General features: G+C 42.5%; 1 protein-coding gene across 2 annotated transcripts in view; it reads left to right on the top strand.

Annotated features, from left to right (window-relative positions):
• Positions 1-7,539, top strand: part of KDM4B (lysine demethylase 4B) — a 91,051-nt gene extending 83,512 nt beyond the window's left edge. The window contains exons 19-23 of one of the 2 annotated variants that reach the window (XM_074927851.1): positions 1,048-1,233; positions 1,403-1,567; positions 2,357-2,476; positions 5,268-5,360; positions 7,263-7,539. In XM_074927851.1, coding sequence (XP_074783952.1) covers positions 1,048-1,233; positions 1,403-1,567; positions 2,357-2,476; positions 5,268-5,360; positions 7,263-7,448 — 750 coding nt within the window. In that variant the 3' untranslated portion in view covers positions 7,449-7,539. The remainder of the gene's footprint in view (positions 1-1,047; positions 1,234-1,402; positions 1,568-2,356; positions 2,477-5,267; positions 5,361-7,262) is intronic. The other variant, XM_074927852.1, reaches the window with a different exon arrangement.
• Positions 7,540-16,918: the final 9,379 nt, after the last annotated feature.

The following is a 16,918-nucleotide window of genomic DNA, read 5'->3' on the forward strand; positions in this document are numbered from 1 at the left end:
TTGGATTTTGGGAATCCCAGTCTAGTCTTCTGTATTTCTGAGGAGCTGGAAACAAGAATATGGTGCTGTTAGGCAATGAGAAAATGTATCTCGTTTCCCACTGACACTTAAACGCTTGCTGCCAAGTCTACAGTGCCATAAGGCTTATGATTTTCAGCTTGGAAAAAATTTAGATTTCTTTTTAAAGTGTCCCCCTAAGTGCTATCTGATTAGATTAGCCTAATAACTGGATCTGCTTTGCAGAAAATGAGTTTAAAAAATACTGAAAGATTTCATACCTTTTTTCCTTTGCAGTTTTGGTGTTTGATACAATATGTTTTATTTTTTTCTTTTTCCAAAACATCGAGTGACTTATCTACAATGGCTAATCTGACATGGATACCAATAGAGTATTTGGTTGATGTGTTTATGTGTGTAAAATAAACATGCGATATTTTTATTCTATTATATAAAACATTCTATTAGATCTAATAGCTATAATGTTCCATTAAATACAGTAGACCAAACTATTACACAGTTATTCTGTGTTCTCTTCTTTCAAAAATTGAAACTATTTTCTAGCAGTGTACCTGGGAAGATCCAGCCGCTGTTTGAATTAACATAGGTCCATGTCATACATCGAAGGAGCTACATCGAGTTGTAGCAGTTCTCTGACACCAGGGGTGTGTGTGTGTGCCTGTTACGCTCTCCCTGTCTCTCAGCCCTCCAGTGAGCACAGTTGCAAATTGGATTTCTCTCTGCTTCGCTCTCCAGCGTGGTTCTGGAGGGCTGAGTTCCTGGTAGATGTTGTCATGCTCAAGGGAATGATAAGTTGGTATCTGCTGTTATTTCTTGGCGTACGAGTGATTCTAGGCAAGCGTATGTAGGCAGTTCTGGGAGTATTGGACAGACCCCTCAGCAGCAAACATCACCATTTTTTTGGCTGCGGCTTCTGAGCCCCAGGCACTGATACAGACTCCTTCCACCACGCCAGGAAACAGGGTGCCGTACGTTGTGTTAAAGCTGCTGTTGACTGCCTGCATAACATTGACCCGTGTTTCTTCTCAGAAATGTGTGTACTGTCGGAAACGGATGAAGAAAGTGTCTGGTGCCTGCATCCAGTGCTCCTACGAGCACTGCTCCACGTCCTTCCACGTGACCTGCGCACACGCGGCCGGCGTGCCCATGGAGCCAGACGACTGGCCCTATGTTGTGTCCATCACTTGCTTCAAACACAAAGCAGCTAACCAGAATGTATGTGGGTTTGTTTTGAAGGTTTTGTTTTCCGGTGTTTGGTTGTTTATTGGTGTGTGTTTGTTTTAATTTTTTTTTTTTTCATAAGAACGGTTTCTCTGCACCTCTATTTTTGACTCAGCTTTTATGATTGCAAATTGTAAATTATTCCCTTTTCTCTATAATGCAGATTCCCTTTCGAAGGGAGGTGACCCTTGGACAGACTGTGATTACAAAGAACCGGAATGGACTCTACTACAGATGTAAAGTGATTGGCATGACAACACAGACTTTCTACGAAGTTAACTTCGATGATGGTTCATACAGTGACAACGTTTACCCAGAAAGCATTATTGTAAGCAGCTCTCTGTGGAGACTTATTACTGTTATATAGATGAGTACAAAGTGTAATGCGTGCACTTCAGGGTGGAACAGTGAAGTAAAACGTAAAAAAAAAAATAATTAAAAACTGAAGTTGCTGCTTGCTTAGAAAAACTCATACTGCTCTTCATTATTGTTCTTCTTGTTTATGACATTATCTCTTTTTTGTTGTTCCTTTCCCAAGATGTGATTTTTGCTATATGCAGATGACTTCACAGAAAGCACTGTTTGTTTTAAGTTGCATCCTGTTTGTTTTGCGGTTGAATAATCTCTTATTTTTCAACTGACAAGTGTGATTCATGGGGGAAACGGATTGTCTGTAAGCACTTCTGATTCAAAACAGGGAATTCGCTTAATAGAAGGAATGTCTAGAAGAGTCTGACTTGTCAACTCACGCTTTCTCTTCCTGATTGTGCCATTGATTCACCATGTGAAGCAGAGCAGGTCACCCTGCTTGTTTTTGTTTATATCAGGGGTTTGATGTTTGGGGATTTGTAATGAGAAGTTTCCTAGAACCGAGCACTGTCACCAGAAGGAGGTGCAAGTGTTTTTTGTTTGTTTTTTTTTTTTTTTCTGGTCTCTCACTGGTTAATGGTTTTGTTTGAGACGAATGGCAATTAATCACAAGTGCAGAAACTTTCTTATACATAATTACAGTGTTATGCAGCAACTTCCTTGAGCAGTGATTTTACCACCCCACTTTCCCAAGTTCTTGAGCTTTGTTGGTGTTGGCTGTCTGACTTTTTTTACTCTGTGTCTTCAGAGCAGAGACTGCATCCAGATGGGGCCCCCTCCGGAGGGCGAGTTGGTTCAACTGCAGTGGACAGATGGAATCATTTACAAGGCCAAGTTTATTGCAGCCCAAATCAGTCAGATTTACCAGGTGAGTATGGGAGAGTACCCACATCCTTCATGGCAGCATGTCTGATTGTTGCTTGATTTGTGTAGCTCACTAGTGCTGAATGCTTGCTCTGGTCGTGAAGGGAGACTTTGCCTTCTGAAATAAATACTGCTGGTAGTCTAAAGAGAAATAGAGTGTTAAAATAGGATGAGGTAAAGGTTTTCTGTGTCAGAATGTGTATGTATGGATAGACATAGGTCTAGACTATGTCTACTTTTAAGATACAAAAAAAATTTGCTCTTTTCCTTATGGCTTAGGTCAAAAGTGACCTACTCACTCTGCTCCCTGATGGCTGTCCTGTGGCTGGAGCTGAGCTTGTTGTCTCGAGTTCCCCATGGGTCAATATCTACATAATTACAACTTACCTCGATGCTTTCAGAGGGTCTAAGGGAAATGATGGGTTGGGAGACTACTACTTCAAGGGGGGTAGTCCTCTGGTTGGGAAGGTACTTTGTGGAGTGGCAGCAGCATGTGGGAATAATGTCCTGCTGCTGTTGTGTGAGGAACTGGAAACCTTCAGTCTCTAGTCTCAAACTCTCACCATCACTGTTTATAAGGTGAAGAAAACAGCAGCCAGTTTTTTTGTCTTTGAGTCTGTTCCACATAGGGGATTTTTGTTTGTCAAGGTTATAATAGTAAAGGAAGATTTAACCTGGTACTCAGTATTTCAGCACAGAAGGTTTTCTAAAATGCAAGGCCTTCATTTGATTAAATCAAAAATAAAAATGGTACCAAGAAGTTGAAAATGACAGTGATTTGAAAAGTATATACCTTGTTCATGTTCTTTTGAAAAATATATGCTGAAATTTGCAAAGAATTGTTATCTCTTAAAGATAATGCCTCTGGACAAAAGGCAAAGGAAGTCCCATATCTTGTATTTGTTTGAAACGGGGTTCTGGTTTCTATCCTTTCTACACAGAGTGTTTCATATCTGTGTGCAAAGAGCACAATAATCCACCTTGTCAGTTAACAGTCCTTTTGGTGTGTATAATGGATGTTAACTGCTTCAGAGAAGACGTGATCTGGGTGACCCTGGTTATGAATAAGTACAATATATAGTTCCATAAAGATCTATTGTTATGCATGCTTTCCAGTTTAATCACAGTATAGGAAATTGTCATTGATTTCTCCAAGGTACAATAATTTGAAATAGGCTATTCCACTGATAGTGCCAGATGACAGAAAAATATGCATGAGGAGTCAGTGTTTTTCAAATCATGCAGTTACCTATAAGTAGAGCTCATCTCCATGGGGAAAAGGGCCTGGACAGCTTTCCACATTGCTTCCCTATCGCGATGGTTTTTTCAATACTTGTGGGGCATCTCTTTATCTGTTTCAGAACAGGATTATATTTAAAAACACAAAACCCAGTTTTGTTATGAAATAAGTGTATTTGTAGGAAGACAGCATGGATTAGCTTTTGTATTTTAAACTTGTCTTATTTTGCAGTAGCTTCCCAGTTTGCATCTCTTAAGTCTGTATTTTGTGTGCTAAGATTAGATGTGTACATATCTATCTTAAAACAACTGAGCCCAAAGGACTGTCTTGTAATGCTCTGATGTGTGTTCGTAACGGGTCTAACCCCTAGCAGTAATTTGGAACTTAAATGAAGGTCTAACCTCTCTGTAATGGTTTAAGCCGGCTCTGCCCTGGGTTGCAAATCCTGCCCTTCTGCTAGAAGTGGAGCTCATGCAGTGGGAAGGGCAGACAGCAATCTGCCTGTGCCTCGGCAGTTAAACTTCCTAATTCCTGTTCCCTCCTGACTCTTACGGTAGCGGTGCTCTGTAAAACCAGAGAGTAAATGGGACCGGTAGCATCCTAAACCAGCTCAGCAGGGCTCAGCAGAGCTCATCTTTCACAGCCTGTTCTCCCACCTGCATAGTTATTCCAGCTGATGTACGCTGCGCAGTTAAGGGGCCTCAGCAGCCGTCGCTGCACTTGCATAACTGATGAGCTGCAGGACCTGGGCTGTGCAGGAGGAGGAGTTCAGAGGCACAGTTGCTTTTTTTTTCTCCTGAATTTGTCCAGTCTGAACCTGACGTTCCCTATTAAACTGTGGTCTACGTCCATCTGCGTTATCCGGAAGAGCGTAATAAGTCTTGAGCAAAAGAAATGAAAAATCTCTTAAAAACTTTTAATAGTTTTAACATTTTTCTATGCACGTTTCCGTGAATAAACATTCCTGTAACACCTGATGCATAATTCATGATATAATCAGTACTTAGCAGAAAAGAGGTTTGACATGAGGAGTTACCACCATTTGTACCTGGCTGGCTGTTTCTGCTTGTTAAAACACAAATGTATTTTAGTAGCTGGAGTTGTTTCCTTATGACGTGTGAAAATGCTTTGTTTAAGATGAAAGAAATTCTTATTACTGAATACAGGGCTGCCTTTTATTATAAGTGAAAAGCTTCTTTTTTCAGGATTTGAATAAAAAAATCAGTAGAAATCATCAGTGCTCTGACTGGGAGGTTGGAGCAGCGGTGCTGGTCCATGTAGTATAGATGTTTTAGGATCTACAGGAGCACTGAATGAAACCACTTGGGCCAGATAAGACAGGGTGCCTGAGCAGCACCAAAATCAGCACTTTCTGGGTTCAGCATCCTTAGCATAGCTCAGGGATGCTTATTCAACAGCAGTCCTAGAGACATGTGGTGTCAGGAATGGGGGATCATCTATGGGAGCTGGCCCTATGAAGGGACTGTGAATGCACTGTTCAAGTACTGCAAACGCAGAGGCCAATTTCTTATTTCATCTTCTGCCTACTCTGCAGGTTGAGTTTGAAGATGGTTCTCAACTAATGGTGAAACGTGGTGATATTTATACCTTGGAGGAAGAGCTTCCCAAGAGAGTGAAGTCTCGCCTGGTGGGTATCAAATAGAAACAGTAAAATGGCTGTGGCTTGCAGTACTCATCCACATTTTTTTTTTTTTTTTAGCATATTGTTTAGACATTAGGTAAATACAGCCTCCAATTTCTGTGGCTGTAAAACCACTTGTAATACACAAAATATGTAGAGTAGAAGAAATCCTGGCTGTAAATGCTTGAGAAGCATTTAAATGATTTTCCCTTTCATATGTTCAGATCTAACTTCTGTCTTCTCTGATTAAAAGATTCTGTTCATGTCATTTTACACCATATGACTTTAGTTATATGGACTGCTATTGTATCTGGATGTTGCCTTTAATCAGAGGGAAGATAAACTGATCTATAGCTAAGTGGTTTCTGGAGAACTGATTAGCGACATGGGACCAAACCCCCATTTCTCACCAAATAGGAGATTTAGAATGTAGCTCTTGCCTATAAATCTCTTAACCTAAAAGATCAGACTGTCTTTAACTGCATACAGTGGAATTATTGAGCCTAGAAAATATGAAGGATTTATTTCATAGCTGTTTTGGTTCCAAACTTGCTGGGTGTTTTCAAACCTGGTGCTTTAACCTTTAAAGCCATCTCATTTAAACAAGTGATGAGACTGGTTTCTATGCAGATGGAGGATATACAGTTTTCTTCTTAATTCTAAATGTCTGTAACGTCAGCCACGGCAGGACAGGTCCAGATCCACAAAGTTAACCTGTGCTAAGGCTCTGGGATTTTGTGTTTTTACAAGACAAAAAGAGGATGGTTCAACCTTCCCTTAAGAATAGATGAATTGCTGTGCCAAGTTAAACCAGTGATTCACTGGCCCCGTGAATCTGTGGCCACTAGCAGGAGTGAGATGCATGTCGTCAGAAATGGCCTGGTGACACAGTTCTGTGGAAGAACTGATGACAATTGGGAGGAAACTTTCGTTCCCTTAGGCGTGAAATCGTCAAGGGTTTTACTCAAAACCACTTGTAAAATGCTTTCTGTAATGCAGCTCTCGATGGTTTCTCCATCTTGTTTGAGGTTGTTTATCTCAGTAAGACCTCGTGACATAAATTTTAGAGGTTAATAATTACCTTGTTATCCTTGAAAGACTTGTGGTGGCAAAGAAGCACCTTAGAATTAATTTCTAAGATGTGCACAAAAGTCCAGTTTATTTAATCTTGCCCTAATAATGAAGACAACATATTGGAGCCCTGAAATACAGGATTTGGAAAGAAACACATTCTCTGCAGTGGAGACATCAGGCTTTATAACAGTCGGAGAGAAAGGAATGCAAACCGGAAAGAAAGTTTCAAGTCTGGTTGAAAGCTCAAGCTTTTCTCATGTATTTTCTGCTGCCAGAAGCGTTAGACGTGCTCTGTGGAAGTGATGCTCACTGTGCTTTAACATAGTACAGCAGAACAAAGGAACAAAGCAATAGATGATAATTTCTACCGAGAAACGTGTCTCATTTGGGAGTGTCAGGGCAAGACAGAAGCAGCTGTTTGTACAGTGAGCCCCAAATGCTTTCTCTGGGTCTTGTGTTTTAAAGACGTTAAGGAAGCCCCAGTTTCCTCTGTGCCTTCTGCTTGGAATGAACAACCTGAAGAGGCAGAGGAGGATAGGAGTAAAAAGAGAATTGGCAAGGCAGGACCTGAAGTGAGAGATGTTCTGAAACAGAAAGAAGGCAACTTGAGGGTTTCTCTTTCCAGTTTGGTTTGAGAAGGCCAGAACTTTTAATGTCAGCCGTGTGCTTTGCATGTTTCGGCGTTCCATTTTTCTACAGAAATACTCTGAACCAAGTTTTTTTGTTTGCTATCCCTGCTGTCGTATTGCACAGGCATGCTCCATGCTTTGCGCCCGTGTGTCTCCCTGTTTTCCTGCTGTGCCTCTAATGATTGTGCTTTCGTGTCTCCTGCAGTCCCTCAGCACTGGGGCCCCTCAGGAAGATGTATTTTCAGGAGATGAAGTGAGAGCAGCTAAACGCCCCCGGCTGGGGAATTCAAGAAATCCCGAAGAATACGGACAAAACCCAGATTACCTGGCCTTTATGGAGAGCCTGTTGCAGACACAGTACCAACCTGGAACTCAGAACAACATGTTTTAACCCGGATTAATTAAAAATATTATACTAACCCTTTTCAAGCCTATGGAAAAATAACTTGGAAACTGTGGAATACAAGACCGTCTTTGTGCAATAGTCTGCTGTGATTTTTTTTTTTCTTCTACTCTTGGTTTGGACTGCAAGAAATCCCTGTCTGGCTGCACGCTACCTCTACTTTGCCAGACATTGCTGACCCATAGAGTTAGGGAGCTTGAAAAATCTTCAGACAGCATTTCACACAGAGACTTTGGAAGAGCTTATACTAATTTGTGACTGGCTCCTTTTTATGAGGCTTGGAAAGGGTTAAAATTTAACTAAATGACTTTTTAAAATATGTCAAACTCTTTTGTCTTTAAAGGTGCTATTACATTGACTACTGAAGCAGCCTTTGGAATTGTGTTTTCTGTACATAGACGTCACCTTTGTGAAGTTTTCTATAAATGAGCATTATTAAAAAAAAAAAGCAAACAAAAATAGGAAAACAAAAATTTCCACAAAACATTTTTCTAGATTATGGCTTTAAAACAGAAAATAAACAACATCTCCCCCCTCAACCCCAAATGAAATGTGACTAATATTACAGTGGGGAGAGAGCAAGAGCAGATGTCCTGGAAAGTTTTGGGTTCTCTTTTTTTTTTTTTTTTTTTTTTTTGTAAAGAAACACTATCTTCTTTGTAAGCTGGGGAAGATGGGGAAAGAAATGTTTCATAGCTGGGATGTTTCTTACCGTTAGTTCTCTTAAAGACACGTGATAGGTGTGTGTATTTCTGCCATGTCACCAGGAAGGGACTTAGGGAAGAAATGGCCAGTTCTTGGTCATTCTTGTCATCTTCCTTCCCCCATCTTTGCCATCACAGTTGCTTTCTAGTTAAAAATCAGCATGGCTTTCAGTTCCCATATGCCACTCCATTCTGGCAAGTGTTCTGTTACTGCTTCTTGTGTTAGTTTCTTTACGAGTCATCCCCCTTCCCCACTGCGGACTAGAGCATCAAGGGATTGCTCTAGTTCCCTGGTAGGCATGTCTCCCATAGGAACCTTTTTCTTTTCTTTGTCTCCTTGTTTGTTTTTTTTGTGTGTTTTTTTTTTGTTTGTTTGTTTTTCAGTGTTTTTTGGTGGTTTTTTTTTTTTTTTTTTGAGTTGTGCTCCTTACAGTTGTGAGAATCATTCCATGACAGAAGCCTGGGAGGTGTTTGTATGTTTTTCTTTTATCTTATTAAAGAAGAAATTCCCCAAACATCTTTGATTGTTGTGACATCCTTTACTTAAGTAAAGACTGAGCCTTTGAGTTACTCCTGGGGAAGAGGAACGCAAGCCCTTCATTTGATTGGACTCAGTTCACTGAGAATTGAACGAGCATTAAAGGCAAAAACAAATCTTAAAAGTATTGAGTGGGCAGCTCCCACTTGAACACTTGAAAATCACCTCCGTTGAAGAGCTGTTATGGAGCAGTATTTTGTAAAAGAGCCTGATCTGAAACCCTGCTGAAGTCACTGGAAAGTCTTCCATTCTCTTTGGAGGACCTCTATCAATTCAGAGGGGAAGAAAAAGGCAGCCCTAGTGCAGAGTTGGAAAGGGGACGTGGCTTCCACGGTGTCAGGGCAAAGGGGGGCAAGGACACATCGTCCCACTCACCTCAATGCCTGAAGCCGCTGTGAGACAGCAGAGCTATCCAGAACCCTGCACAGCAATCTTTTCCACCTAATTCCCTGAAATTACTGGAGAGAAAGAGACAATATTATCTTTTTTAAACTTTTTTTTTTTTTAAGCCCCTTCACAAGGTGGTCATTGTTCTGTGGAGAGGTTTTTAAGCAATGCTGGATCTTTAAGGGAATAAGTGGGAAGGATTTGTGGGCTAGCAGATGGTAGATTAGCATCTTAAGAGACTCAATGGGTATTAAACTGTCCTAGTGAAAGAGTGGAGATGGAATAAAGCAATTTTTTTTTGTTTTTAATTTTTGTTTTTGTTCTCCCTTGGGAATATTGGAGTTCCCTTTTATTTCTCACTGCCTCTGCTACGGGTTATTTTGTTTGTGTGTGCGTGTCTGTGCGCGTGTGCACGCGTGCGTGTTTGTAAGATGTTTGAAACAGGTTTTTTTTTTTTAATTTCTGATTTTTTGACGTTTTCACTAGATGTCTCCAAGAATAAAAACAAACTGAGACTAATAAAAGTTTTTAAAATTGGCAAGGTTCTTAAAAGCCTCGGTTGTTACTCCTACATAGCTTTCTCGTGTCGGTTAAGACATGATTTAGTAGACTTGCTTGTGTAAAAGAATAAGCATGTTGCCAGGCCACAAGAGAAATATTTAAAACAATTGAAAGAGAATTTTAACAGCAGAGGATTTTTTTTTGGAGGTGGGAGGGGAAGGGTGGGATGGGATGAGTGGTTGTGAGTAATGATGAGGAATTTCCTCTGCATGTTGAAGTCCTGACTGAAATAGCGCTATTACTGTATTCATATGTAGTACCTTTTTAAAATACTATTTATATTGTAAAAACAAAGTGTGTTGCCTCACCCCGTATTCAGATGCTGAGTTATGTTTAAACATGAACCTGGAACTGTAGAATGCCCTTCCTTGTCGCAAGGGTTTCTCCCTTTTTGTTTATTTTTCAATCCCTCTTTTCGGTTTAGGATGACTTGTGCAGATTGTCTCTAATGACCATATTGATGGCCTGTGTGCATCAGACTATCAAAAAGGCAATAGGAAATGCACATTCCTACCTTCCCCTTCCTCCAGTGAAATATATTTGTAAGTGTCTGATTATGTGCTATAAAAATAATGATTTTTTTTTTTTTTCTTCCTTCCTCCCCCTAGGTTAAGGATGTGATGTATTTTTTGCATATTTTTTTTCTCTGCCTCTAGGTTCATAATGAATTAAAGGCTGTTGAGCACTTCAGAATTACATTTTTTGGGGGGTTGAAGTCTCTTCATTTCTAAGTTTAAAGTCTTTTGGACTGCAGGAGAAGGTGGCTCCCAGGTCTGATGGGTAAAGCAGACTGATTACACTGAGCCAAGGGAAGCTGAGACTGATGAAGAGCAGCGTGCTCTTTTCCTCCCTCTCTGTTAACCATGCAGGAGAAGAGGTCTGTTGTTGCAGCCCTTCCCAAAATTAAGAACTGAGCTTGCAATGCTTTTTTGTCCAAGGTCCAGGATTTGCTCTAGCTGGCTCATTCATGAGAAACGTGGTTGCTAAATAGCCAGGGGTGGTTCTAAAATCCTTTTATCTTTTAAATCACCAGAGGTGGTTCTAAAATCCTTTTATCTCTTAAATCACCAGTTTGCTACTTACCTTTTGGAGTCTGCTTCATAGCCTTCCAGTAGCCTTTCTGTCTATCTAGCTCTTGAAGGTCATGCTGACATTGAACCTCTTAAAATAACATCACCCCGAACCTTTATTTAAACACCTGCATTTCCCATCCCATCCTGAGCCCTGATATTTTTCTACAAATTCCTCTCCAGTTGTTGCAGTATGAGGCTAATGCTGCAGATTGTATGAAAGAAGTCTCCAACTTCCAGTCTTTTGCAGCATAATAGTTTTTCTTGAGATAACCTGAGGAATCATACTAGTGGGAAGAAGCTGCTGATACAACATCCGCTGATGTTTACACCCACACAAAGCTTACCTTTGAATTTAAGATCTGCTATATTGCTGTAATAAGAACTAATATAATTTTAAAGATGTCTGAAGAAGCAGTATGTACTTCCCAAGTAAATGCTTGGATCAGTGATCAAAAAACAAGGATCAAACCTTTCCGTTACCTCGCAGGATGGAATAGACATTTCCACACAAACCCCCCGAAGTCACCGTGGGTTTCTGTTACTTGCTGAGATTGCTTTGCTAAAATATAAATGATGTAGGGTTGTAGGAAATAATGCTGTGCCCAAGGAGTCCTCAGGGAGACAACGTGAATGCTACAACGGCTGTAGTGCAGAGCTTTGCTTCCTACGCTTTCCTCTGTCGCCATGCCGCTCGGGCGGGATGAAAGAGCGTAGATGAGCACGAGTCATTAGCCTTTTCTAACTGCTACATCTTTCTTATCCCTGGAGAAAGCATATTTGGGTGTCTCTCTTAAACCTATGCAGCTGAGCAGCATCTCTTGCTAAAACACATTTCCGTTTCCTCCTTTTGCTTTTCCACGTTCTCCACTTGTGCCAGCTCCAGCCCCTGGAGGTCTGACCAGTCCGTCCTCCCCCAGCCCCAGCCAGCGTGTTCCTGTGCTGGGACCCTCCTGCCTGCCTCTTGCCTCTGGGCCTGCCCTGCAGTGTGCTTGCCTTAGGACTGGTCATTAACAGCCCTTGGTGGCCCAGGTAGGGATGGGATGCCCGTGGGTGATGCTTTGTCTTGCATAAAGGGCTGCAGTTTTCTTCTTACTCCTTTGCAGAGAAGTCCAGCTTGCTTGGGCTGGTGAACAGCAGGATGCCTTCACACAAAGCAGATGTTTTGAAACCTGTAGCACGGAAACTGATAAAACTCCCTGAGTTAGTGTCACCAACTGTTATATGCACAATAAAGTCATTTTGTGATAATTGCTGGCAGCAGTGAGAAGATGGGGATCAACAGGCTGCTTATTCCAACTCTGAGGCCAGCAGAGACTTTTGCCATATGCCTGGAGTGTCAGAGAGTGGATGGAGATTTGTTAACTCCTTGTCTGGTTGGAGAAAGATCTTTAGCTTGGTGAGAACAAATGGAGGAGGTAATTCCTTTCTCTCTTTTTTAATTTTTTTTTTTTTCTTTGTAAAGGACAAGGTTATCTAGAAAACTAAAACCAGCAGTGTTGATTGGCATGAGGCTGAATGGACAGCCCCAGCTTCCATAAACCTTGGTTAGATGCCTGCCACTTCATCCTTGCCATGTCATCGTTCTCTCACTCTGGATTTCTTGTGGTAACTTCTGGTCCTGTTGAAACAATTCTTCCTGCAAGAGCGTTTCTGCAACTCTCCGCTGTGGCAGATCCACACGAGCACATCCACACGTGGTGTTTTGTGGCTTTCCCATTCACGGCCTCTCTCGGCTTCCAGCTTCTCTGCTTTTGTACGTGGGAGCACATCAGGGCTCCCAGACACTCTCTCTTTGGTGTACTTGCTCCTTTCCTTTTTGCTTTATTTTTACGACTGTTTGGTTTAGGGAAAGAGCAGATGATGGAATAACCTTGTCACGTGCTGTAGACATCTGTGCTTCAGTCAGTTTTGCAGAACTTCTATTTCTTGAGGTTATACTGTGGGGATTTTTCTCTGTTCCTCTTCCCTTGCTGTTTATATTAGTTCTTCATCAGTAGTTCTCCTTCAGCTTGAACAAATTGCACCAGTTTAATAAAACTACTCATTAAACAGGTGCAATTCCCTTCTGGAAGAATGCCCTTGTTTTGGTTGGAGTTTTAGCTTAAGGTAATCAGGAGCCATTTTAAACTAAACTTTACTTTGAATCTGGGCGTGCTGTTTTAGTTTAATAGCAATTTAAGTTGTATTAGTGAAATATCTCATGAGGGCATGTCTTCTGTGGTGGTGGGCATCCTTCATCTGGGGGCTCAGAGGAAGACGGTGATAGATCAGCACGTTAATTACGTCAATCCTCTCTCTGGCTTTGAATTTCTTCACAGCATAAGGTGAAGCCTTTCCTGCAGTAGGTTCCTTTTGCTAGCGCTGAAGTAGGCAAATCCTTGTTTGTTTTCTTGTTTGGGCTTCTTTTCCCTGCCCTACATATACCTAAATGTGGCCTAATAAACTTTTTGCACCCTTTTCGAAAGAATGAAATGATTGCAAAGTCCTAACCTGCAAAGAACGTGGGTCTGTAGAAGAGCTTTTTCAGGCCTGTGATTGTACTGTGACGGATTAAAGCAAGGAGCAACGCTGTCTGCGTGGAACCTGCCGAGTGCCAGAGCTGTCCCTCTCGCCAGGTAGGTGTGATAACAGCTACATTCAGCTATTTCCACACTCTCCTGTCGTCTGACACGTCGCTGCCGCTTCCCGGGGCGCTCGCCTGCGTGTCTTGTCTGTGGGATGCACAGAGGAGCCACGTGATGAGCTCTTCTCGTGACCCTTGTTTCCCGTGACATTAATTTTGTGTTTCTTGGGTTAGGAGGACAGTTCGTCCCTTTATCTCATTACAGGTTAATGAGGAGACCCCGTGAATGAGTTTAACCCCGTGAAATGTAAACAGCGTCTGCTCCAGAGTACCTAATACAGGTGGTACCTGCCAGTGCTCCCTGAGCTTCCCAACAGGAATAAAGACTGAACAAATTACTTGAGATTCCAGCAGAAACACTCTTGAGTTTCTGTGGGTTCCTGATTTCCAGCCCCACATTCAAATCACCCCTCTTGCTTCTCGTCCCATGAACAACTAACTGTGCTGGTGCACACACACAAAAAAAGAAAACAAACCACCAAACCAACTTTGGCAAAATACCCGGACTTGAATGAATTGGAGATGTTGAGCTAGAATTATTCAGCAGCTTTGATAGCAGAAAATGATAACTACTTTGTTTACTTGCCCACCAATAGAAATTTACTGGAGTTATTTATTCTGCATTAGAGGAATAAGACAATTAAATTTTTTGTTTCCAAGAGGGGAAATATAAAGGTCACTGTGCAAATATTGTTTGGAATTACACAGCCACCACAGCTTAGCCACTTTTCCTGTGGAATAAATAAGAATTTGGCTATGTTTCAGCACAGTTGACTTTGGCTTACCTCTGTACCCTAACCTTGCCATTTCAGATGCCAGCTGCTAATATCCCCCAGCAAATGAGCTTGTAGCCAAGCTGTCTCTGAAATAGGAATGATACCCTCCCCTGTGCCCCAGATCAGGGTTTAAAAATAAATAAATGGACAGATCCACTGCTCATCTGCTTCATTTAACAGAGCCATCTCTCGAAAACACAGCAAATTTTCTTTGATTAGGAATGAATGATCAGTTACCCATGATACAAGCCAAGATGCTGCTGCTGTTTAGAATAGCAGGGATTCATCTGCCTGACTGAAAAAAGATCAGATCTGAGTTGATTGTATGTACAGAAGGGTCACTGGACAATTTTCTAGGTGGAGAAGAAATGAGATGGGTACAAGGGCTGTTGTGCAAGTCCGATTTCCTCGTGCTTCCACTTAGAGCTGAAGTTTATTTCTTTTTGTTATCTTAATAGCTCGGAGCCACTCGAGAATAGGCTGAAGAAGTGGTGCATCTGATTAATCTGGGATTCAGATAGGACATGGAATTAACACTGCAATCCAGTAGCTTTGTGTCCTGTGTTGGCTGATTAGTGTGAGATTTTTGTCAGCGTGTAGTGAAAAATCTGCAACTGTTTCTGTGAGATCCCACTGCTTAGGGATGTTTCTGTTTTACAGGAACTATTGATCATAATGGTTTTTACTACTTGAGCGCATAGACAGTTGGCTGCTTATTAAATGCTATGATTTCTCTCACTTCTGTGATATTCTCAAATTACAGACCTAGTCCATTTTGTCCAAAATAATTTCTCTGCGGTTTTTCTCAGCAGTAAGAGATGCCCTTGGGTTTTGTTTTGTTTGTTGTTTTTTTTTTTTCTAGCTGGGATTGAGATGTTCATGCTCAGACCTGAGTGGTGAAGTACTTGGAGATGACCTGGTCTTTGTGGAGCTCTGCAATGAGCAGCAGCACACTGACTTATTACAGTGGCCACATTGAAGCTCCCTTTTTTTTGAAATTTGCCTGGGGATTTCCCAACACTGGTGGGACAACGCTGGGAAGGGAGCCCCGACGTGGAGCCTCCCCACCCCACTGCACTTGCTGGTGCTTCCCTTGACTTTGGATATTATTTGATGTTTTTAAAAGATTTACTCTCAAAGCACGCAGACCAAACTTCATGTCTACTTACAGCCCTGCAACAATCACTGTGATATTTCACTCTCAGCAGGTGATTTGACTGCAAGGAGGGGAAACAAAACACTAACCTGTTTCTTCTGGCACACTGGGTTTTTCCTTACACAATTTTTCTTGCAGCTTGAGCTCTCTCAGCTGCTCGTGGTCCTAGACCAGAGTATTTTTAACTTCATGCTCCTACCTCTCCCCCTCACCAAAAGCCCAATAAAAGGGAACATCCCCTTGGGTTTCTTCTGTCAAGACCACGGTGTGACTGGGCCTTGGCAGTCCCCGATGCAATGTGAATACAGCCTGTCAGTGTCTTGTCACCTCTCTAATGTGCTTCTATTTACTGCCATAATCAGCATCCCTGAAAGGCAAGGCTGAACTGCTGCTATTAAGTGTAATTGTCATTGTGACAGGTCCATTGTGGGGGAGAAAATTTGTGCCTTTCAGAGCTGTCTCTCCGATAAAGAGCTGCAGTAAAATCGGTATTTAATCCCCAGCACAAGACTGACACAGGGATCGGGGGGGTTGGCACGGGCAGCTGGGGCAGGGGCTGCACTCCCCTCGCCTTGGGCTGGGCCCTACGGAGCCACGGCTGCTCCCCACAGCCCCTGGCTGCGGAAAGTTTCCTTCCCTTATCCCCTGCTCGACTTGAGAAAGGCAAAGCATTAACGGTTCTGGTGTTTGCTCCTCTCTGCAGATTTGCCCACCTTGGATGTGTTGCGTTCTCACTGGGGGACACCCACGTGTGCACGGACCCCCCAGCTCTGCATGGGGCAGGGATGACTTCTAGGCTGAGCCTGGGACCCCCGGCAAGGTAAGGAGCTGGACCCCCAGGAAGGTGCATTGTCACAGGTCAGTTAATTCTCTCCTGCCACCGAGCTCTCAGGGGATCCCTTTTGGTCACACCTGAGGGATGTTCCTCACTGGAGAAAAGGGGGAACCCATCCTACCCCAGGGACCTGGACTCAGGCTCTTCCCTCCCATCACACCTCTGCGATCTCAAGCGATGGCACTTAAATTAAAGACCAGCTGCCACAAGCTCTCAGTAGTGCTAGTTCTACCAGATTATCATTCCCTTACAACCCTCATTTCAGTTGTTTATTGCTGTATGAGGAAAGTAGTATTGAAGTGTCTCGTGAACTTGGGCATCCGTTGTATTTTGGACACAAAATTTGATGAAATTCAGTTTCTCTGTTGGTTTTCCTCTTCCACCTTCTGCCTGGATACAGCTGAGCACAAAAAAACCTCTCAGCTGAGAAGTTTTTATAGTTGCACCAAGATCTCTAAAACAGTTTCTCCTAAAATATTCAGGCTTAGTCACCAGTGTGAAGGAATAGCGAACTTGGACGATTTGGGAGCTGCGTGCCGACACAAATGCGCAAAACGCCTCCAGTGTTGCACCTGGGACCCAAAGCCCCTGTTAGCACAGGGGTGAAAATGAGAGTAAAATTAGCTCCTGGGAGGCCCAGCCGAGCTCTGGAGCAAGCCGGGCTGTCTGCCCTGAGAGCTGCTGTGTCCCTGTGTAGTTTCCTGATGCCAGTGTTCGTCCTGCCGTTGCCTTCTGCCTTGGGTACAGCATCTCACTCTCAGGATCTGCATGGTGGTGGTTGTAATCCTGCCATCCTCTTCCCCCT

The sequence above is a fragment of the Athene noctua genome, chromosome 27 (genome assembly GCF_965140245.1).
Source record: "Athene noctua chromosome 27, bAthNoc1.hap1.1, whole genome shotgun sequence".
Classification (NCBI taxonomy): Eukaryota; Metazoa; Chordata; class Aves; order Strigiformes; family Strigidae; genus Athene; species Athene noctua.